The sequence below is a fragment of the Melanerpes formicivorus genome, unplaced genomic scaffold (genome assembly GCF_026170545.1).
Source record: "Melanerpes formicivorus ecotype bairdi unplaced genomic scaffold, bMelFor1.0.p_v2 SCAF_2, whole genome shotgun sequence".
NCBI classification, from domain to species: Eukaryota; Metazoa; Chordata; class Aves; order Piciformes; family Picidae; genus Melanerpes; species Melanerpes formicivorus.
In genome coordinates, this window is record NW_027142354.1 from 8,149,259 (window position 1) to 8,174,085 (window position 24,827).

The window sequence follows — 24,827 nt, forward strand, 5'->3', positions numbered from 1 at the left end:
GATGCAGCACAAATGTGTGCTTTTACCATTCAGTTGTGGAAAACATTATTTGAAAGGTTCTTCTGACAGTTTGAGTTAAGTCAGCTCTTCAGGCAACTGAGAAACAACTCCACATGGAACAAACTGCAAAAATCACAACTCTGCTATGAAACAAGCAGACCAAAAGGGGGAAGGGTGGCATACAAAGATGGGAAACAAAAGTAGTTTGGATATAAAGCCATAGGGAAAAACAGTACCTCCAGTAAGAAGAAATAGCTAGGCTTGCTTTGATGAGCTAAGCGTGTGCTCCACTATCTGAAAAACAAATGAAGCTGCACTCCTCCTCCTAACAAATCCAGCTTCGTGCTGGTTTTGGTACAAAGTATTCTGCTTTAGGTGCTGAGCCAGTCTGGCTGCTTCCCACATCCATATGAAGAGATGCTTCAAAGCACATTATTTGGCATATGGCTAATGCACAGGTAAGTGCTGAGAGGTTTAGAAACCACCGTGGTGGGGCAGGACAACTCAAAAAGATAGGCATAGAGCTGATTTCTCCACAGCCCCACTGCACTCTGAGAATCTGCATTAGCTCATGACTCAAGGAAGTAAGACACTTCATGGAAGAGACAATTAGTTACCCAAAAAAAGAAAAACAAAAAGGAAAAAAAAAAAGAAAAGGAAAAAAAAAAGGCATAAAGAAGCCTAGTAAAGGATTTTAAATCTCCTAAGGGAATCTCATGTTTTACTGAGGAAGGATTACAGGAAACCAAAGTAACACTTTATTTTTCTTCACAGAGAGCTTGGGGACTTCGGAGTAATTTAGTCAATGGTGATTTGCTACTTGTGCTATAGTGTTACCAGTGATGGTACTCATGGTCTGTTTGTTAAACTTTTGGCTTGTCACTCATCACCAACAGGATCAAAACTCATTGTTTTTCTTCCTATAAATGCAACTTTTCTATCTTTCAGAATTACTATGAGGTTGAGGGAAGAGCGCTTTCATCTAAAATCAAAGTCAGGCAAGTATCCATTTTGTAAGATATGTGAGCATAAAAATGTGCCAATGTAAACATCAGGTATCTGAGTGAAAAATGTTAATTGGCATTTCAATAAATGGGGAGACATCACAAAGATATTTTAGGCTTTCAACATATTTGTAGTATTCTAACATCGATCATTTTCTTGCAACTAACTATCAGGTTATTTATCTTAGCTACCCTCGGTATCCATTACCACAGTGCCTAAGTCCCTCATAGTGTTTCTGTAGGGCAGGGAAGCGTTTCCATCCCTTTTTTTACCACTAAGAGACTGGAACAGAAAGAATCCTACATTTATCGCCACCTAGAAAGCCCATAACAGAGCAGAAAATCAACCTACATATCCCAGGTTAGCACCTTAATCAAAGAAGAGCTTGTCTCTTTTGTATTAGCCTGGTTTGCACTTCATTGGTTTGCACCATAAATTGTCAAAGCAAGGCTGTGTTACACATAGAACTGAGTGATTAGCTATGAAACTAATTCCTATGATACTCAAATACAGAAACAACACGGAGCTTGCATCCCAAAAAGGGCTCTGGCTACACGCTGCCAAGGAGAGGCAAAAGACCACAGTGAGCTAGGGCGTGATGTGAGGTGAAAAGATGACATGGTGTATTGCTATGGGTGCTGCACTAGACAATTCACAGAGGCTTTCCCTGGAATTTCTTGTTCTTCGGGACAGAATACAGTTCTTGTTGTGGGAAGCCCAAGCTGGCCCCAGACATACAGTGTGTATTAGTACTCCATCTGAGTTTGCATTGTGACTCCTCTTAAAGCCCCCATACTTGAACAGATTGGGTAAGCAGCTCCTCAGTGAGGATTTTCTGTACATGGAAAGCCTTTCTGAGGAATTCACTGTACAGTGTTGAGAGAAAACTTGGGGATGCTATGTCATATATGTATGTCATCTTTTCTACTCTGCAAATTTCAGTCAATACCGATCACAGTGATCACATATACATCTTTGTTCAGTCCTTACAGAGTACACAGTGAGATATTTTTGCCATCAAGTCTTGAGATAATTTAAATGGTATGCTATACAATGCCTGGAAATTTTGCTATGTAATCCAAATGGCCCATGTGCACAGACAGACCTACCTTATTTTAGTGCAAAATTCAGGTAACAGAGGTCTATTGAATGGGGTAGAACAAGCTGAAATGACTGGAGATTGAAATAAGGCATCAAATCAAAAACCTTTCAATTAGCTACAAAATCCTTCCTTAGTGTTTTAAATCAGGAGGTTCTGGATAACTTATCTCTCTTCACATCACTCTCAGACATCATCCTATCTGATCTTAAAACATAAGCAGACACATACCTGAGTCCCACACTATTCTTTCTAAGTCCAGACTGCTTTAATGGGTGGTTCCTTGGAACAAGGGCCTTATGTTGCCAGCAGGTTTTAAAAACTTGGTCTTTCTGCTTTGGATGAATTCAGAGCAGTCATTAGGTGTTTTCTATTTCCTCTCACTGCACTAAACGGGCATACAAGGCCTAAGAGTCCTGATAAGCAGGTCTGATGGCTCATCTCTCTGTTTTCCTATTTTAACCAACCCTTCTTCTGGGTTCGTCACACTCCTGGCTAAGAAGTGAGTACTGGGCAGTCTGAGCATCATCCCAGTTTTGTATACACAAAGGAAAACAGAGGAGCAGGGATGGGAAAGAGAGCAAGACATTTACAGTCTGCTTGTCCTCTGGTTCATTTTCAAAGCTTTTTATTTCCTCAAATTACTTAAATAGACTTTTATGATGTGCTTTTGCAATGCCACTTTCTAAACCAACACCGTTTTCTGTATGTATTATGGACTACAACACGCACCATAAAACCAGAAGCTTGCACTGTGGCAAAGGGCCATAACCCCACTTTGGGTATGTTCCAGGAGCTCTGAGAGTCACAGTTTGTGAGGTATGTGAAAGACCTGTCAGTAAGCAGAAATGCACAGTGACTGTGGTCTTTCTATGTCACTTGAGTAGGATGTGTAATCTGCTTTCTCCTTTCCCTTGCCGGTTAGCGTTCCTATTTAAGACTCATCTATAACACATCTGCAGCTAATTACTGTGTTGGGTGAATCCCTGTGTGCAGTTGCACATGTGACAATTTACTGGTTTATTATATCAGTATTTTGCACCCAAATATTTTTCCAGCTAGGTGCAGCGATTCTATGACCTTAAACCTTTGTATGTCATAGAATTGCAGAATCGCAGAATGATTTGGGTTGGAAGGGACCTCTAATGGTCATCTAGTTCAACCCCCTCCACAGTAAGCATGGACATCCTCAACTTCAGGTTGCCCAGAGCGCTGCCAAGCCTCACCTGGAATATCTCCAGGAATGGGGCCACAACCACCTCCCTGGCCAACCCATTCCAATGTTCCACCACCCTCATGGTAAAAAACTTGTTCCTAACATCCAATCTAAATCTACTCTTCTCTAGTTTGAAGTTCTATCACTACAGGCCTTTGTAAACAGTCTCTCTCCATCCTTCTTGTAGGCCCCCTTCAGATACTGAAAGATTGCTATTAGGTCTCCTCAGAGCCTTTTCTTCTCCTGGTTGAACAACTCCAGCTCCCTCAGTTAGCCATCTGTATTTAATGTGATCACCTTGTGGAGGTGGTAAAATGCAAATCTCCCATGACAAATGGAGTGCAGGGAGTTCAATGCCACAAACTGTGTCCAACTCAATATGTAATAGTGTAAAGTAGCCCACAAAGAGTCTGAGTCCCAGCATGTGATGTTTCATTTGGATGGGAGCAGAGAACATAGGCTGACCTACTACATTCAATGATGGATGCTGTGAGAACTTGACTCTCAGAAGCTGTGAGCATTTTAAATGAACAGGAATTTCAGAAACTCTGTGTCTACATGCGTGCATAGCATGCCATAAACCATACAAGTAATAAAAGCTTACCACAATAGTTGACATTCTTCCTGCCACTGCCCCACAAAGTGTTTCTTCTTTTCCACATTTTCCTGTGAAGCAAAAATCTGGTTTTATTTTCCAAAACTTTATCCCATGTGCTAAGCATTGGAAGGCGAAAGAGAACTTACTTTCTTATCGACAGATTTCATCATGTCTTAAAGCCACAAAACCGCAAAGGATTAGCCAACAAAGCAACAGCACAGAAAGAGGTATTCAAAATAAAACAGTTATGTCTGCACTTTAATCCTCAGTGATAATTTTGCGTAAGATATATTGGCTTTTTTGCATATTTCATGAAAGAGTCAGCAGTTTACAGTGTTACCTAGTAATGTTTCAGAGATGCACCCTGGAAGTAGTCAGTAGAATCACAGAATCATAGAAATGGTCTGGGTTGGAAGGGACCTCTGTAGGTCATCTAGTCCAACCCCCTCTGCAATAAGCAGGGGCATCCTCAACTAGATCAGGCTGCCCAGAGCCCTGTCGAACCCCACTTTGAATATCTCCAGGGATGGGGCCCCAGTCACCTCCCTGGGCAACCTGTTCCAGCGTTCCACCACCAGTAGAGATGGAAATGGATACCTCCCGTCACTGTCTCTGAGCCTCCTTTTTCATGGGAATAAACATGCACTATAAAACAAGCATGACTCAGCCACTTAGGCTTGCTTCCTGCATGCATCCAGCAAAAGATTCACTTGTGTGTTTGTGAAAAGTTAATTAAAATTTTGTGCTCAGTGCTCATGTCGAGAAGTGTCTGTCTCATTCCTGTTTCAGTAACTTCTACAGCTTGCATGTTTCTTGTTTCTGCTACACTCAGCTTCTAGCTGACAGATCCTTTGCAAGACATTGCTTAACAAATCAGCAACACCAGAAACCCTCACCAGAGACCTGGCATAGGAGGGGGGAAGTGAGTCATATTGGTATTTAATTCATCTTTCATGATTAGGACACTGCCCTTCTTGCCAGTATCACTTTTAGGCAATAGAATATTTAACCACAACTTTGTTTCTACAGAGACAGCTTTTGCCATCCTTGTTCATACAGTCTATTTTCCTCCTGCTGATTTTTATGAAGCTACTCAAAGGAAAAGGTACCAGATGGCGTAAGTCAGGGTGATAGATATCATCCAGTAATTACATGTCAGGTACTCTCTGCAGTAGAAAAGAGCACTACTTATACATGTCACAGATTTTGTCGTCAGTGTGACAGAAAGGACTGAAATATAAAGTCTGGAATTAAATATTTTGAGTTTCATAAAATATGTTTTCAATATCCACTAAAGAAAGTTTTAGCACTCCATTTCCCAGAATTTCAATGGTTCGGGGTCTGTAACATTTCAAGGTTTAAAAAGTCACACAAAGTGGAATTTCAGCTACTGCATACATTTCTACATTGATTTTCTTGAAACTGCAGTTTATTTCCTTTTAATATTTCTAATCTGTATTCAGCAAGGCTGCAATTTTTCCATTCTTGGTATGAGCAAAACTTTCAGATATTTCTAAATGAGAGCAGAAAGAAATATTTTTTGGGGGGTGGGTTTGTTTGTTTTGGGTTTGTTTGTTTGTTGTTTTGTTTTGTTTTGTTTTGTTTTTTCCAATAAACTATCCTAGAAAACAGTTTCTCAAAAAAGCTCCAATTTCCCAGGACTTTAAAGCAAGACACTGGGATGTGCTGGGGAAAGATAATGAAGCTGGTATCACATACAAACCTGTGCCTCTTGAGCCAGTTCTTCAGGACAGCCTTGTCTTAGCAACATCTTAGCAGTATCTTAGTAATGACATTCTTTTTCACTTTCTATATTGCTTTATGTTATGTACCACAATGTCTATTACCTTTGAAACCACAGTTGTGACCAGAAACAGATACACTGCACTGAAAAGGAGCCAAGGGAGGGTTTCCATGCCTTGGTCCTTACAAAAATCTACTTCACTGCCTTCTCCTAGGCAACCAGAGCCAGAACAAGCAGACACAGTCTAAAGAAGCTGTGCCAGAGGAAGTTTAGGCTTGAGGCGAGGAGAAAGTTCTTCACAGAAAGAGTAATTGGCCAGTGGAATGTGCTGCCCAGGGAGGTGGTGGAGTCACCATCCATGGTGGTGTCCAAAAAGGATTGCATGTGGCACTTGAAGCCATGGTTTAGTTGTCATGAGGTTTTAGGTATTAGTTAATAGGTTGGACGTGATGATCTCTGAGGTCTTTTCTAACCTGGTTGATTCTATGATTCTAACTTTGACCATTTTCCTCAGCACTGTCCATCCTCCACAATGGACAGGACAGAATCCTATCACAAAAATACCACAGGATTATTATATTAATAGTAGTATTAGTATTTTATTAGTAGTATTTGTTACTGTTACTATGATTCAAATATAATACTATATTATTAGTATTATTTCACTCAAGATATGTAAAGATATGCTCCTGAAATCCCTCCACCATTTTACTTAGTTTCCAGGGGAGACCAATGGTGAGCAGGAGAAATCACTCTCAGCACAAGCAACTTGCAACTTGAAAACACTAATCTAGTTGTACTTCTTGATTGTTCTCAAACCTGACTGAACGTGATTCATGATCAGCTGGCTGGCTGTGGGTGATTTCTTTAGTTATTCTCAAATATAGGAAAACACCTGCATTATATTTGGGTGAAGAGCTTTAAAACCAGCTACTGATTGTGTTTTCCTTGGCTGTGGGTGATCTGAAATTCTTCTTGGGTGACTGTTCAATGCATGGTGAAAATACAGTACCTTGATAAATGACACAGAACGTTAAATAAAAAACCCCAAAACAAACAAAAAACCCAAGCCATGCCACACAAAATCACAAGACACTTGCAGAAATCTTGGCCTCAAGTTCCAAAGCCATTCTCAAATTACTGTGTTATCCCAGCTCAGGGGAGGAAAGGTTAGAGGCATAAAAAGTGTTGGGATGTTGGTTTTTTTCCAGGGGGAAATCTGTAACCTTTCTTAGATCAGCATAAGCCTTTGTGTGACATGTCCCCCATCTCACACCCATCAGACTAGGCATCTTAAATCTGCTCCCAGCACCCCTGGCATGTCCTATACGATCTTATGGCATAGTGGGTCTAAATTAGAAGTGAAAAAGAAATGCACTTCCCTGTGTAGCCAGAGCAAAGCAGAGGATAAAGTCAGCTACAGGGAAAACTCACAGATTTGTACTGATGTTCTCCATGCCAGTATGTCAACTTCCTTTTTAAAACATGAATGAAGATGTGAAAATACTAGAAAAGACAAAAGGACTTTAGCTCCATCTGTCTTTCCCAGCCAGTTATTAACCTGGTGGTTGATCTGTTGCCCCAGTCATTTAAGTGGAGAAGTAAGTGGCCATACCATCACTGTGATGGCTGCAGTCAGGTCAGCTTGACCCTTCCCACAGGACTAAGCTGGTCTTCACCCACATCATTCTATACCTCATACTGTAATTGCCACTTGGAATGAGAGTCAGGAGGACTGGGCAAGGTATTTGAGAGGAGAGGGATTCCAAGTATGCCAGAGCAGGGGTACAAGCCCTGGGTTTGCCAGGAGTGACATAAGGAGCAGAAATGCTGGAAAAGCAGACATTCAAATGATGTAACAAACAAGTAAGGAAACAGGAGTTACCTGGAGATGAGAGGACAGTTTTTAAGTCTGTCCATTCTGGCTCCTTTGGAAGGGGGAAAAATAGCAGTTATGTTGTTAAAAAGAGAGTGTAATAGTCCATGTGCAAGAGGACTTAAAGTACATATTAGATGGAAGTATACATCACACACACAATCATCTCCACAAAATGGACACAAAAATGTGACTTGTATCTCCACAAAAGTGCATGGTCTGTATTAGATGAGTTTGACTGTCTCTGTGAGTCAGTAAAAGCTGCAAATGTGTAGCAATTCTAAAGGCTCATAACACGCAGGTGTGCACACCCTGATTTTCAGAATGCACATGTAGCAGCCAGATCATTTGGGTTTAGAGCAAATATTTAGAAATTACTCAAGTAAAGACAAAAAACAAGTGATAGAAAGGATGTGAGTCTATATGGGATATTTTGATCTCTGGTCATTCTTGCTCTTAGACACGAGTAACTTCAGCTTGGTTTTCTGTCATCCTTGCTCCAGTAAGATTCTTGTAGCTCATTTCTAACATCAATCACTTGGACTATAAAGCTCTGCAATGGATATGGCCATTTAAATCTCCACCTGCACAAACAACAATCAGTCCTAGAAAATAAGAACGCTCATAAATCTCCGCACTGGTGATTAGTAATATTCTGGATCTGAAACAAGGATGTTGAAAGAAAGGAAGAAAGGAAGAAAGAAAGGAAGAAGGAAGGGAAGGAAGGGAGGAAGGAAGGGAGGAAGGAAGGGAGGAAGGGAGGAAGGGAGGGAGGGAGGGAGGGAGGGAGGGAGGGAGGAAGGAAGGAAGGAAGGAAGGAAGGAAGGAAGGAAGGAAGGAAGGAAGGAAGGAAGGAAGGAAGGAAGGAAGGAAGGAAGGAAGGAAGGAAGGAAGGAAGGAAGGAAGGAAGGAAGGAAGGAAGGAAGGAAGGAAGGAAGGAAGGAAGGAAGGAAGGAAGGAAGGAAGGAAGGAAGGAAGGAAGGAAAAGAAAGCAAGCAAGAAAGAAAGAAAGAAAGCAAGAAAGCAAAAGAAAGCAAGCAAGCAAGAAAGCAGGAATGAAAGAAAGCAAGAAAGAAAGCAAGAGAAAGAAAGCAAGAAAGAAAGCAAGCAAGCAAGCAAGAAAGAAAGAAAGAAAGAAAGAAAGAGAAAGCAAGAAAGCAAGAAAGCAAGAAAGAAAGAAAGAAAAGAGTTAATGCATTAATTAGGACTGATATGCTGACAATCTGTTTAGTTTATACACAGAGAAAACACAAACAGGGCACAGTTAACACAGAGCGTTAGAAGTTAGTGAATTCCCAAGAGCCTAGGGTTGGAGATAGGATATCTTAATGTACTTATCCTGTTGTGAGTGGGAAGGTGTTATCTTCCAGACAAACAGTGAAAAGGTGGTGTAAAGTTTAGACCTGCCCTTTTTCTTCTGGCTAATGTGAGTCAAGGAACCAAGACGGATCAAGAGGCAGGAAGGACTTCATTATGAAAGATGACATTCTGCCTCCTACTGAAACATTCATCTGCAGACAGTACATTGTGCTTGGCAAACGCATCACTTTGGCCCTCCACAGTTTATGTTTGTTTGTTTGTTTTCTGTTTCATGTATGCAGAACACCCAATGTGATGCCCATGCAGATCACTAAGAGGCTTTCCTGTGGCTCCAGTGACCTTGGATTAACTCTGAAGCCACTGCTCAATCTGTACATTTTTGCCCAGAGCTATATGAATCCTCAGGTAAGCAGCTGAGTAAGTGCAGTAGCTCCTGCAGAAGACCAGACACTGAGTCCAGAAAAGTCTTGTGTGCAGATTGTGCTCAGCTCTTTAGTTTCTTATGTTGAAAACCCAGGCTGCCAGAGGACCTGTGAGGTTTCAGGAAGCATGAGAGGAGCAAAGGAACTATGGGAGGCAAGTTCATCCTTCACCAGGCTCTTTGGGGTCTACATGCAGATTTGGGAAAAGATTTTACCTGAAAGGAAAGAGGAACTAGGCCAAGATTAACTGGTCTTAAAAGCCTGCTCTGAGGAGACTGAATAGACTTGTGCATAAAAATTGTAACTGCAGCTACATGTTGTAAGTCTGGTCATTCAAACTACACAGCAACCTGCTCATTCACAGCAGTGGTAAAATGATTGTGGATGTTTGGCTTCAGTGGTTGCAGAGTATGACCTAATGCCCTCACTCCTACCTCTCCCACAGAAGGGGCCTTATCTTGCCTCTTTATTCAGACAAAACTCCTTGACTTCTGAGTATGCACAAATCAGTGGACAAAATGCTCCATAAGTACAGCAGAACAACATCTGCACTGCAACTACATGCCAAGAAGGGGGGGGGGGGGGGGGGGGGGGGGAGGGATTCCTGTGTGATCTCTACCACCCAATAACCCTCTCTCTTTTCCTTCATTTCCTTGCTGCCTCATCCTCAGCCCTGCTGACCCTTCCCAGCACTGCAGTGCTCTCTCTTAGCTCAGCAAGGCTCAGTGAACCACTGGGCTATCAACTGCCCACCACACCTGCAAACTGGGCAGCAGCTGAGGGGACTCAAAATGAGAAGGGACTGAGACTTCTTGGAGGTCACCCAGGAAGGCTGGAAGAAATCAGCTCCTCCTGCCTCCAGCCCCTGGGCTGTGATGGCAAGGTCCTCAGGGCCGGCTGGGCGGCAGAGCGCTCCCTTCCTGGACTACACTAGTAGCTGGACAGGATGCGTTTGCAAATATAATCATCCACAAATCTCCTCCAGATTAGGTTACAGGACGGCGTTTTGACGGCACGCATTACAAAGCTCCCTGGAAGGCTTGGCTGGTAGATCTGCTGCACTCTCAGCTCATGACCCATTTTGGCTTCCATCAAGAATCATGACACCAGCTGCCTGGGTCATCTAGGAGGCAGGAAGGGGGAGAGCAACCCTGGGCTGGAAAAGGGAAATGGGGAAGGAGAAGAGGAGGAGGAGGAGGAGGAGGAAGGGGGAGGATAGAAAGACAGAGCCGGGGGAGAGACAGAGGGAGTTGCTTTGCTCCAGTTGTGAAGATTTGAATCCCAGTTCCGAGCTCTCTGCAAAGGCTTGCCGGGATACCTCATTCCCTGTCCTGTGCAAAGGTCTGTGATTGGGGATGTGGTGTGCTCAGCGGGCAGGGCCCCTCCCCTGGGCTGGATCCGCCTCTCTTATCCCCCAGATAAATTACTAGTGTCCTCACTAAATTCCTCGTCTCTTTCTCTCTCTCTCTCTCCCTCTCTCACACACACTCAGTCCCTCCCTCAAACACGGGCAAAGCAGAGTTGGGGGGTGGGAGGGCGGGGATCCTCTCTGGACTGGTATTGCGCCTTAGCACTGGAAGAGGGAGGGAAGGGGAAGAAAATACTGGCACCCCTTCTCTCCTCTGCCGTCTTGAAGTAGATTTGAGGAGCTGCCCTTCCTCCTTCCCCCTCCCCCCTTCCCGCTGGTCCTTTGGCATCTTCCAGACCATGTCCACTGGGTCCCTCAGTGATGTGGAAGATCTGCAGGAGGTGGAGATGCTGGAGTGCGATGGCCTGAAAATGGATACTAACAAAGAGTTTGGGGCGTCCACCGAGAGCAACGAGGAGGGATCCAATGGCGAGAATGGCTCCCCTCTGAAGGGGAGAGGGGCCTCGGGCAAGAGGAAAAAAGCTCCCCCCAAGAAGAGCCCTTTAAATGGAGTCAGCCAGGAGGGAAAGCAGGTCCAGAGAAATGCTGCCAACGCCAGGGAGAGGGCAAGGATGAGGGTCCTTAGCAAAGCCTTCTCCAGGCTTAAGACCACCCTACCCTGGGTGCCCCCAGACACTAAGCTTTCCAAACTGGACACCTTGAGACTGGCCTCCAGCTACATTGCTCACCTGCGGCAGATCCTGGCCAATGACAAGTATGAAAATGGCTACATCCACCCAGTCAACTTGGTAAGTCCCAGCCTGCCAGGGCCAGGCACTCTGTGTGCGTGTGTGTGTGTGTGTGCATGGGGAGAGGCGGGTGAGGAGCTAAGATGGGGCAGGCGCGGGAAGAAACTTTCACTGTGCTTCTCACAGAAAGCATGGCACAAGTGGGGTTCCAAGGGGTACTCTGTGAAGGGACAGGCTTCCAGTTGCCCTCTTACCCTGTGCCCTGAGAGCTGAGCCTCCCAGGCCCCATATGCCACTTCTGGCAATTACCTTCAGGAGACAGGCAGGGGCCACAAAGCCACAGATAGGCAGGGACAGGCTTTACTGCCCCAGAAATGCATGGGAAAGCTCAGCAGGTTGATGGCAGCTTTCTACCTGCAAGTGGATGAGTATAGGAATTTTGGTAAAGTATGTCAGGATGGACCTAGGATTTATTCTTATCCCTCCTTTAACTTTTCCTACCATACTAGTCCACTCAAGTCCTGGCTTTTTTAAGACAGAGTTCTCGGGCTCTGTGCTCAGTTGCTCAGGTTTGCTGGGTCCTGGACATTTCTCCTATCTTTTTAAAGTGGCAAAGGAAAAATGAATACCAGTGTGGACTCTCAAGAAGGGGTGTCTGCCCTAGCCACACTCCACAAAGTCTCCCTAGGCTGCATGGCATCCCTCCAGCTGTTCCCACCATCCACAGGAAGTTTTCCCCAGCAGCCCAGGATCTCCAAACCCAGCCACCAGAAACACACAGCTTCCAGCTCTAAAAATGCATGCAACTGATATAAACTGGGGGTGGGCAAGATCCTCTTGGGATCCTTTCAAAGATACAACCTTTACACTGCCCACACGCTTGGACCTCACTGGATAAAGGAATGGCAGAGGATCCGTGCATACATTTCACTGTGTTCTGCCTCTGCCTTTTGAGCTCTAGATTCTGAGGGAAACTACATTGCCTGCTGTGCTAGCTGATAAAGGCCTGGAAGATACTTTTTTGGCTGAAAACAAATTCCTCAGCCCAAAAACATGGGGGGAAAAATAAAGTAAAACAAGGCCAACACCCAAACCAAATACAACCCCTGTCTCTCACAGAGACACACCAAAAATTGCTCTCAGAGCCGTGGGAGCCCAGGGAGGGTGGCCAGGGGATGCCAGGGGATCCGGGCAGCTCCTGTGCCCGGAGAGCGTGGCCATGATGGGGTGAGAGGCAGCTTCCGCGGGACAAAGGCCCCACGTTGGTCATGGTCAAGGCAGGGGGGTGGCGGCGGCTGTGATAGGGAGACGAGTAGGTGCTGGAGCCGCTGCGGTTCAGACAGGCCTCGTAGCCCCGGGGACGCCGAGAAGCAGCCCGCCTCGGCTAGGAACAGGAGCGGCATCAGCCACCGGCTAACGGCAAAGGCCCTGGCTGAAGCCAGCGGCGGCTGCCCGAACCCTGGTGAACGCGGACAAACGAGAGCGCAATCGACGGGTGGCAGCTCGATGCCCCGGGGCGCTTCCGAGCTGGAGCCGCTGGCGAAATCGGGGCTGCAATGTGCATTTCCCCCTATGTAACCCCTTTCCCACCCGTGTCTTTTCCTGGCTACAGACTTGGCCTTTTATGGTAGCCGGCAAACCCGAGAGTGACCTGAAAGAAGTGGTGAACACAAATCGCTTGTGCGGCCCGACGGCATCCTGAGCCCCGGCGGCCGGGCCAGCAGCGTCCCGGCGCGACCGGGGAGCGGGCGGCGGGGTGGGCAAGGACACGCCGAGGCCCCGCCGCTGTCCCGAGCCCCGGGCAGAGCGACGAGGAGAGCCTCTCTCCCGGCGCAGAGGAGACCAAAACGTGCCCTAGCAAAGACTCCACCCTGAGAGATCACGACCCTATTTAACTTTATTAAATTGTGTACAGTCGAGTGTCCTGCAACAACAGCCTTGCTGGTTCAAGCGCTACTAGAGAAGAGACAGAGATCAAACAAAACCTACCACGCGCGTATCTTTTGTCTGAGACCTGTGAGATATGTAGATGCCTAGAAAAACTGACTTTGACAGTCATCTCTATGAAGTAATTCACCCTAAAGATATATAGATATATTTTCTTCAAGCAGGTTTTGCTTTATTTCTGTGAATAAACCTTCCTTTCCACCGACCATGGAGCGGTGTGCTATTCGTTCCTGACTCTCGGGCTCGGCGGGGGACAGGACCTCTCCTCCGCCGGCCTCCGGCCGCGCTCGCCTGGCGCGCTGCGGGGAGCCCGCCTCTACGCCTCAAGCCAGGGGAGGGCTGTTTCTCCGGAGCTAAAGATTCGGAGCAAATCTTTGGGGGAGGGGGTGGCCGAGACCTGTCCTCGCCGCGGGAGCACGGCCCGGCCCCGCAGCACGGCGCCCGGGCGCTGCGGGAGACCCTCTCGCCGCTCCGCGGGGACGGGAACAGTGATGTATTGACGAATCACAGTCGGACGGAGGACCTCTCTCTGGCCCCGGTCCTTGGTGCTGGGAATTTCTAACTTAAACTTATCTCCCCTCTATCGATCAGCGCGCCTGCGGGAGATGAGGCTGAGATAAAGAGGACTGCGGGGCGCTCCCCCTGCACCGGCAGCGGCCGCCGGCAGCTGATGCGCCAGATCCCACCGCGCTGTTTAATGTTCCAGGGTTATGACCGCACTGTTTACAAGACGTCTTCGGTTATTTATACTGTTATTATTAGCAGAGGGGCTTTAAATTTCCGCTTCACTTGTTTTTTCAATGCCGTCCCCGGGTTCCGTTTGATACCTGGGCACTTTCAGGCCAAAAGCAGTCACTGCCAAGGAGGGGCAGCGTTAAGCCCTCCGTGCCGGACTAGTTGCAGGGGGCGGCAGTGGGGCCCGGGGCGCGATCACAGGCAGCGCGGAATCCACGGACCCCCCTGGGAGCTGAGCCCCTACCCCGGGCACCCCCCGCAGGCGGGTGCTGAGCCGCCCCGGGCAGCCCTGCGGGGTAGATTATGTTCTTCCATACTTCCCTTCCCCCCGAGATAACCGGGTGAGGTAGCGCGTCCTCCAGGCGACCCAAATTCACCAGTCGGGTTCATGCGTGGGCTACGTTTAATTAAAGCAGCTCGCTGTGAGCTGAGGGCTGTGCAAACATCTTGGCCCTCGTTAGGGAAAGGGCCAGGGTCTGCTATATCGTCCTAATGGTTTTGAAGGGGAGAGCTGTTTAATTTCACTTTTTCACAGCTTTATCTCCATCCTGCACAATTAAAAACAGAACTCCGAGCCTGGCCTAACCATTTGCAACTTCACCGCTGCAAGCAGGGCCTCGTCAGCTGAGAAACACAGTGACACAGAAGGGCTTGACTGACTTTACTGCCTAACGCATCACCTTGAGCAGCCACAGCTCTTGCTGAAGCGAGAGCAGCTTCAGTAAGTGCTGCAGAAAATGCTGATCTCTTCACCACAGGACCTGGAAAATCCAGGGGGAATTGCTCTTGTCTTAAAGGGAGACAGAATAGAGCCATCCAACCTTAAGCTAAGTGCAAATGCACAAATACCCCTATAACCACTGAATTTACCCACTGGATTGAAATTAACCATTGGATTTAATCACTCCAAATATCAATACTTAACTAATACTTAACTAATGTCTGCTCAAGCAGAGACTCATAGCAAGGTGCTGTGTAGAACACAGAAATTTTCACATGTGCTTCTTTGCCACCCTGCTCTGCAATGCGTACCAACTGCACTCAGCATCCTTCCTACCCTTTTCTGTCAGCCGTGTCCAGTGTTCATCTGCCATCTCAAACACAGCATGGAGAAATGGAATGGAGAAAAGCCACAGTCTCCCATGCAATGTGAGGAACACAACCATAGCCAGGTGCAAAAAGCTGCAATGTAAGCGGAATGGTAAGAGGAGGCCATAGACTCCGTTATTTCTTATGCTGCTATTCACTTTGTCTAGCAGTCAAGATTGTAAGCTTCTTGGGGACTAAACAATTCCTGAAGCATCCTCCACTTTCCTCTGTTCTTGCCTCTGAGCCACAGTTCACCAACAAACGAAAACACAAAAAGCAACAATCAATTCAGAAAAGCAACCAGCGCTACACAGAAAGGTAAATAACAGCTTTGCTCTAACTGTAAGACAATTAGTGGCTTTATCTCCGTTTTGGAGATAATGAATGTATTTTCCAGAGGCATTTATGAGGCTTGAAACCCTTGGTCTACTTGTTTCTTGTGTAAGGGCACAGCCCTGACAATATTGGCAGTTAGCTTCAACAGCACAAGTTCCTTAGATGGATTAAGAGTCCATGTATCTCAGGAGAACAATGGGTGGAATCATTCTTCCCTGCTGCTGAGTGCAATTTGACAGAAAAATATCTGCAAGCAGAAGATGTGTGTTTAGTCTGACTATAGCAATTGATGATTTTGAGAGGAACTTGTAAATATGGGTAAGGGAAAATGGAACAGGTTTAAGGATTTATGTCAACCATTTTAAAGAAAATATTTTGTTTGCTTTTTGTTTTTCTGTACAAAGTGACACATTTTAATATTTACTGAAATGTACCCCTCCTCCATGTGGAAACAAAGCTGACTTGATTTATCTTTTGTATCTACATGGATGTAGATGCAGCTGCATGAGTGTCTGTATACATTCCCTCCTAATAATGTTTGAACTCATTGCCTGATTCCAAGTGAATTTGACAGGTCCCAAAGATAACTAAATTGCTCTAATTCTTTTTCAATTTGTGTGTGTGTGTATGTGAAAATAGGCAGTGAGTAGAGAGAATGTCTTTCAATTCTGCAACTAAAGGACAGGTTTCAGCGTGAACTCAGCCCTGATCAGATACGAGAGCTTATAGAGCAGAATGCTAGCTGTAGATAAATCTTCATATGCTGCATCAGACACAGGGTACAAGTTCACAGAAAACCTGCTTATGGAGTATGTGCTTTAAGATAAAAACTCTCTAAAAATAGTTTAGTCTCAGCTGATTTTAGTACTATTATTCTTTTTCTTTTTTGGAAGGAAATCCAGTTCCACCCAACTACTTCATGACTGTTTTCCAGTTCAGCGAGAGACTAAAACTACCTTTTACTTGCAGAGCTTCACTCCATGCTCTGGCTTCTGGGTTTGGTGCCCATGTTGTACTGCTCAGCAGCAGTTTTTTACAGTCCATAAGGTCTTCAGGGGCAAGCATTTTTCCATCCCTTACAGAAAATACATTTTAGGCTTATCTTATCCTTTCTCTAGGATGGAAATTTGCCAGCTTGCAACATCAGCACAGCAGGAAAGCCACTTTGCAGACACTTGCATAATGCCTCACAGTCCTGGCCACAGTGAGGCCACAGTGATGGTTGCGCCCCCAAGATGCACAAGAAGGATACATGCTAGATAACTTAAAGGACCTCTGAGGTCAAAATACCCAGCTCACCTCAGAAATGAACAGACATAGAAAATCTGCGTGGTTTCTTCTGCAGGGAAGCTGGTTTGAATCCCAGACATAATGACAGGATCACAGGCACAGGTTGGTTTGAAGCATTTTCATTGGTAATCTCACAGTTGTGCTTGCCTGGAAAAACGTGCTTCCTTGTAAGTGAATCATACCTATTTTTCAGAAGGTAATCTTTCCCAAAATTAAGTTGTCATTGCCATTGATTATTATTTTCAGTTAAAAAAATAAACAGACATATGCAGAAGATGTCAGCAAATTGCAAGTAACAAGCTGCCTAAAAGAGAACAAAGCTTGCATATATCTAGTGTACAAGGGGAGAGCATAATCTGGTAAAATTCCAGAGTATTTCTAATTCTGTCTGGATATCTGAATGTAGATTATTACATTTAGTCTTCCACAGCAGCCAAGTTTTCAAAAGAAATTTTAATGACATTAAAATGAAATTGGATTTCAATTAAACTGAAATGTGTGGCAGCAAACACAATTACATTCTGTAATTTCCATATATACATACACCCAGAGAAACCTCCATACAGAATTTCTCCCCAAACCAGTGATTTGAATTGTCCTTGCTCATTGCCAGCCATGCAAGGCTGACTATTCTGGTATTAAAGCTGCTGCCAAATGCAGACCCCCAGTGTAAATACAGCTTTGGGCTCACTATTCAGTCACGGACTGCTTCACGTCCTTCAGCCCGGCGTGCTGTATCAATGGGAAGTGGCACAACCAAAACAAGAAACTACTTTTTTTGCCTCTAGTGCTGCAAAAGCTGCTGATGTGCTATGGCTTGGTGAGCTTCTGCAACCCTGAGAAGATGTCATAAGTCCGACCTTAGAGTTATGCTCTGGGCGGGACGGAGGGAAAAAAATCCGTGTTACCTTTGTGAGGACTGCTGCCAGCAGACCCAGCAAAGTTCTGCAAGTAACTGCTTTTTCCTCAGTTCACTTCAGACACTGGTGTATTTGAGCTAAGTGTATAAAAAAAACTTTGAGTAGGCCGAGACATGCAGTCATCGCATTTCCCAACTGCGGCGTGGACATACCCTAGGGTCACAGCAGTCCTGAGATGACGCATTTTCTTGCCTTAGGGTTTTGCCCTTAAAATGAAACTTGTAAACAGATGAAATGTGTTTTCAAGATGAAGTGCATGCTAGCACACAGCCACACTGTCCTCGCGTGGGGAACGGAGCGATCCAAACCTCCTTGCAAGAAAGAAAAAAAAGGGAAATCGTAACAAAAGCATGAGAATAAAACCCAATGTAAACCTTCCCTTCACTTTACATTCTACAAGGCCATTTTTCTTAAGCAAGGAGGAAAACACCACTTATTTACATCCAAGGCTGCTATGTAAACTGTAAGACCATATCCGACTGTAAATACGGATTATCTGCACACCCGAATTTTCTCTTGGTTGTTTACACCCTGTTTAAGAAATGGGATCAGAAACACTGGGGAGGAAAACAGGGAAGGGTATGGCTACACATCCAGGAAACAAGAGGAAGGGGAGAAAAAAGCACAGAATAATCCCTTGTCCCCTGACTACTACTGCTTGGTCCTTGCAAAGGGATGAGCTAGGGAAGGGAGAAACTATCAGCAGCTCCTTCATAGCTGCGTGGAGCCAGACCACCGGGAAGATGGAAACCAGGAGGCTGAGAGCTGCAGCTGCCTTCTCTAGGAGGAACATCTGCAAAATCCTGCGCAGCAGCAGCAGCAGCAGGGGAGGAGGAACAGACACAGGCAGCAAGCATTCCCAGGGATGCATTCACACAGATAGTTGTTCCACTGGATGGCTTCCCAGGCTGCTGCAGCAGCACTTCCCTCCCCTAACAGGGGTGTGTGACAAGCAATCCAAGTGTCAGCACAGCCTCTTGCTTCAGCACCCTGTTCTTGTGATGCTTGTTGATGGCCAAGCTGCCCAGAATGTGAAGAGTTCTTCCTCACCTATAGCATTTTGTTTTGTTCTTTTATACAGCCTTTCATATCACTGGCAACTCAGAGTCAAAGCAGCCAGCAAACCTTGGAGCTTTTGCAACCAGCTCATGACCAAATGCTTTTCTGTAGGAAGTTGCTATCGTTACACAGATGGGAAGAAAAAAAGGCACAGGCCTGACAAGTGACTGGCTGAAGGTTCATATGTAAGTTTGGTACAGGCTTAGGGTGCCAGGCCTTCTAGTGCACAAACTTAGGAGCTGTTCTCTTAGGCATGTTGAAATCACCAGGGATCTTTGCTCTTTGAATTCAGTATAAGGATAGGAATGACAGAGTGTGGGGAAGGATCTTCTCTCTCAAGCTACATATATATGTGTGTGTGTGTGTATATATATATATATGTGTATATGTGTGTGTGTATATATATACACACACATATCTATGTATATATGCATCTGTGCTTGCTAGTAGAGATAAAACAGGCTATGGACCATTCTCTGGCTCCAACACCCAGTGCTGTGGCAGGGACCACATACACCACCCTCCATGTTTTATTCTACTGTCACCAAAGGACAAGATCACTCTTCAGCAAATGCTATTACCAAACCACACCTAGACATTTTCTAGGAGAAAGTCAGACAGATGCAATGGTGTGCCAAGGACCCTGCTAACAACCATGCACTAATCAAAATAAGACTTAAACCTGGTTTACTTATCAGCGTCACTGTAGCCTTAGAAGCTAGAGCGACAAAGGTACTTGATGCCTTTGTCTCACTCTAGTCCCGTACTCTTCTCACTTGTTTCCTAGATCAACCTGCTATCCTCTTTTATGGGTCAAAAAATTCTTAGTGGCCAAGTTCAAGAACAAACATAATAGAAGCTTTAAACAATATTATATCCTAAATCATGTTTGGTTGTTGCCCAACTCTCCTAAGCTTTGCAGTTCCCTTTCTACCTAAGTCACAAGTTCCCTGGTACCCAAATTTGACATATGCCCTCAGAGTATCTCTTTTTTGCCACTGTCAAGGAGCATCATGTTAAACTTATGCCAAGATCTAGAACTGAGATATTCCCCTACTTATGTGTATGGGAAGGCTTGAGACAACTCAGCAGGTACTGTTGTTTGCACGTGCTAACTTCTCTCTGCTGCAGTAGGGAGCTGGCTGGCAAAGTGAGCCAAGGCCAGCACCCCTGACTGTTTATCTACAGCTACACATAGCACATCAGGGAGACTGGTGAGGAGCCAGCAGTACCATCTTCCTGTAAACTTCTTGATTTCCTTTGCACTTAGCCTTCTGATCCTACTTCCAGCATGTTTCCATATTAACTGCCAACAAAGATCAGTAGGCATAATCTACTCTACTCTTTCAGTTGTAGAGGCTGAAATTACAGATGTATATTAAATTATTGTAGAGTTTACTACAGTAAAACCTCATTTGACTTTTACTATGGGGTATTTGACTCTCATTTTATTCATATATTTATATTATATGAAATAGTATATCCAGCTATAGATATTACACAATATATACATACACAATGTAATATATATACACTACATTCAAATTATGGCATAAATAATTATATACTAGAGAATATCTATATTTATTTCTATATAAATACAAATATATAAAACAAGATCTATTGCAAAATGTAACAGAATGTTTGAATACTGTGGAGCTGGTTGAAGTACCACTTATGGCAGGGAGGTAATAGTCCAACAGCGCTGGCACGAGCTATCACACTGTACATCATCAGAGAAGTGTGTGGAGTCACAGCTGAGTTTACACTTTCACCTGATAAAGTAAGCACTGGGATGAAGGAATCCCTCCCTGACAGATCTCCTGCCACAGGTTTAAGCTTGATCTCTGGCCACCAGCTTGGGAGATGTCTCATAATTAACCTGGAGTATCACATGCATATAGCTGATGACCATTCCACACACTGTCATTTCTATCAACTGCCTGAGATACAGGACACAACTCTTCAAACACAAGTCTTCTGCACAGAGCCCACAGTACCTAAGATGCAGCTGTAAAAAACTCTGCATCTAGCCTTCATCGTGGCATGCCTCAAGGGGGCATCCAGCTTTCTACTCTCCCCACCACACTTTCACACAGTCTACCTTGCACTGGATCTTATCTGACAGAAAATTAGCCCTGTAAAAATAGAAAAATGCAGATAACCAAGCATTTGCTTCAGTTTGATGAGTAATAACAGCATAATGAAACTGCATGCATCTTTGTTCACTCTGACTGCTGTAATTACAGAATGAAAATATGTACAGTGTCCTAAAGTTTGATTATCCTTGTTTTTACCATGACAGTACTGATGGTCCCAAGCAGCACACACTGCAGAAGGTCCAAGCACAGGAAACATCCTCCCCACAGCTCCATCTCTTCTTCACTCCCCAAACAATCGATTGAAAAAGAAAGGCATAGGAAAATTAAATCAATAGTAAGGAAGCATCAATGCTAGAAATGGCCTGTGCTTGATACCACAACAGCATCTGATAAGTTAGAACAAGCAATAGCAAGAGGCTATTGCTTGTTCCTGCAGGTGGGAAATCCTTAACATCTCGGTCATAGTAGTCGAGGAAGCCAGGGAGCCAAATTAGAATTACACAGAGTGGTGGAGAGTAGGAGGAGGAGAATGTAAGGACAGGAACAACGATTTTGTAACTATACACATGTGGAGGCAGGCACAAGTGATAAACTTCCTTGTCGAATTAGCTAGGAGATCAAGTGCCTTATTTGCATTCCATGTTAATGGGATCATAAACACTCGCACCGATTTTAGCATTTTGCAAATACATATTTAAAGGTGTGGGAGGCTCAGGGGAGACCTTATTGCTGTCTACAACTACCTGAAGGGTGGTTGTAGCCAGAAGGGGATTGGTCTCTTCTCCCAGGCAACCAGCACCAGAACAAGAGGACACAGTCTCAAACTGTGCCAGGGGAAGTTTAGGCTGGAGGTGAGGAGAAAGTTCTTCACAGAGAGAGTCGTTAGGCATGGGAATGGGCTGCCCAGGGAGGTGGTGGAGTCACCGTCCGTGGAGGTGTTCAAGAGGAGATTGGATGTGGCAGTTGGTGCCACGGCCTAGTCATGAGGTCTGTGGTGACAGGTTGGACTTGATAATCTTTGAGGTCTCTTCCAACTTTGGTGATTCTGTGACCTGAAGAACATGTAAAATGGGAATGCTCAGGCTTTTCGGAGCAGCCAAAACTTTGAAACGATGAGGTTCATCTCTTTATCAATAAAACAAACCAACCAACCAAACAAAAACACACAAAAAAATCACCCATAACCAAAAACCAACCAAACAACAAAAAACCCCACAGAAATCTTAGTGTTCAGTGATTACTGCACTTTTCTGTGGAACACCTGCTGGGGAAAAAAAAAAAAAGAAGAAGGAAAAAGAAAGTCATATCCTGAAAAGAGCAAGCAAGTGGATAGGCAATAGATGTATATTTGCTAGAAGATATTTTGTGTTTAATTTATGTGGACTTTTATGAACATGATAAAAAACCAACAGCAACAAAAAAAAAACCCAGCAGCTCAGTCGGAATTTAAGCAAAATCAAGGTTTCATAGTTTCATAGTTTCATTCAGGGTTGGAAGGGACCACAAGGATCATCTAGTTCCAAACCCCCTGCCATGGGCAGGGACACCCCACACTACATCAGGCTGGACAGAGCCTCAGCCAGCCTGCTCTTAAACACCCCCAGGGATGGGGCCTCGACCACCTCCCTGGACAACCCATTCCAGGGTTTCACCACTCTCATGGTGAAGAACCTCCTCCTCACATCTAGCCTGAATCTCCCCACCTCCAGCTTCATTCCATTCCCCCTAGTCCTATCACTACCTGACATCCTGACAAGTCCTTCCCCAGCCTTCCTGTAGGCCCCCTTCAGACACTGGAAGGCCACAATTAGGTCACCTCGGAGCCTTCTCTTCTGCAGACTGAACAGCCCCAACTCCTTCAGTCTGTCTTCATAGGAGAGGTGTCCAGCCCTCTGATCATCCTCGTGGCCCTTCTCTGGACATGTTCCAGCACCTCCACATCCCTCTTGTAATAGGGGCTCCAGAACTGGACCCAGTACTCCAGGTGGGGTCTCACCAGGGCTGAGTAGAGGGGGAGGATCACCTCCCTCGACCTGCTTTTCTTCATAACTTGCCTATGTGATCAGCATCAAGGAAAAAAAAAGCAACCACTAGCATCTGTTGTGAAACAGCTATACAGAACCTCAAAAGAACTGTCAAGAAGACATCATAACAATCTACCACCCAGTAGCAGCGTCAATTGTAATGACTCAGAGCCTTTATGCTGAATCCCAGAACAAAACAGCCTTAAGGCACTCGAGAGCAGCTACTGAACTGCGGTAACTGTTGCTGTAAATTCAGATTCCCTCTTTTCAAAAGCTCGCCTTGCTTGACCACCTTCACCTACACACGGCAGATCTGTTTCTGCAAGAAGCCGCGGGGAGGCAGCGAAGCCACTCGCTGCTGTGAAGCCCGCCTGCAACAGGGAGACAAACCCAGCATCAGCAAGCAGCTCTGTCACCGACGTACTCGCAGCTGATTTGAAGTGAGAATCCGAAATAACTACTCTTGACAAGTGAACTCAGTAAAGCATTTTGAGGATTTAATTGAAGCTTGCAGAGGGAAGCATCCCAGCTCTGAAGGCTTCAACATTTAAATGTCACTGTTCCCTCTATTCTTCATACTTCACACAGAGAACCTACATTAATTACAGAACCTCCGTTTCAAAAAATTGTCAGTAGACATTAATGCTCTCCTCTACACACACACACACATATATATACATATATATATATATACATGCACATATATACCTTTCATGTCTGATGTATCTTTATAAGCCTAAAGTCAACCTGGCAACTTTATTTAATTCTTCACTTTGGCCACACTGCAGTCACACTCATTTGTTTCTGGGTTCCCAAGTGAACAAACAGGTCTCCCATAAGAAAAGGTAAGTATAGCTGTAAGGCAGTTCATCACAGACTCTACACCCTACAGGCAGGTGAGACAGTGCCAAATTTGGAGGACTGCCCTGGACAGAAGCAGTGTCATCCCAGCCACCCTCACTGAGTCCTCTCATCACCTTTTCTCTTCGGTCAAAGCACCATGTGCTCACTTTGCAAAGATGAAACAATTTGCACATTGAAAAAGTGCAAAGCAGCAGTTTTGCTTTAGTCATTTTAACATTAAAACTATTTTTCAAAAAGTAATGCTGAAGGCCAGACTATTCAAGGCTTCTCAGTCAGCTGCTCACATCCTTTATTTCACTTGGGTTCAGTAATCTGCTCACACACCAAGGTACCACAGTGTACTGCTGTGGGCTGGAGAGGTGGGCACAAGCCAACCTCATGAGGTTCAATAAGAGCAAGTGCAGGGTCCTGCATCTGGGTCAAGGCAATCCCAGGCACAAATACAGGCTGGGCAGTGACTGGCTGGAAAGCAGCCCTGAGGAGAGAGACTTGGGGGTGCTGGTGGACAAAAAGCCCAACATGAGCTCTCAGTGTGCACTTGCAGCCCGCAAAGCCAATCAGATCCTGGGCTGCATCAGGAGAAGTGTGGCCAGCAGATCAAGGGAGGTGATTCTCCCCCTCTGCTCAGCCCTGGTGAGACCCCACCTGGAGTACTGCGTCCAGTTCTGGAGCCCCTATTACCAGAGGGATGTGGAAGTGCTGGAGCGTGCCCAGAGAAGGGCCACAAGGATGATCAGAGGGCTGGAGCACCTCTCCTATGAGGACAGACTGAGGGAGTTGGGGCTGTTCAGTCTGCAGAAGAGAAGGCTCCGAGGTGACCTAATTGTGGCCTTCCAGTATCTGAAGGGGGCCTACAGGAAGGCTGGGGAAGGACTTCTCAGGATCTTAGGTAGTGATAGGACTAGGGGGAATGGAATGAAGCTGGAGGTGGGGAGATTCAGGCTAGATGTGAGGAGGAGGTTCTTCACCATGAGAGTGGTGAAACCCTGGAATGGGTTGTCCAGGGAGGTGGTCGAGGCCCCGTCCCTGGAGGTGTTTAAGACCAGGCTGGCTGAGGCTCTGGCCAGCCTGATCTAGTGTGGAG

At 45.4% G+C, this 24,827-nt stretch overlaps 1 protein-coding gene across 1 annotated transcript; it reads left to right on the forward strand.

Annotated features, from left to right (window-relative positions):
- Positions 1–10,548: 10,548 nt before the first annotated feature.
- TCF21 (transcription factor 21) lies at positions 10,549–13,529 on the forward strand. Its single transcript, XM_068149822.1, has 3 exons — positions 10,549–10,621; positions 10,985–11,437; positions 12,990–13,529. The coding sequence occupies exons 2-3, from the start codon at positions 10,988–10,990 to the stop codon at positions 13,077–13,079; spliced, it is 540 nt and encodes a 179-aa protein (XP_068005923.1). The 5' UTR covers positions 10,549–10,621; positions 10,985–10,987; the 3' UTR covers positions 13,080–13,529.
- Positions 13,530–24,827: the final 11,298 nt, after the last annotated feature.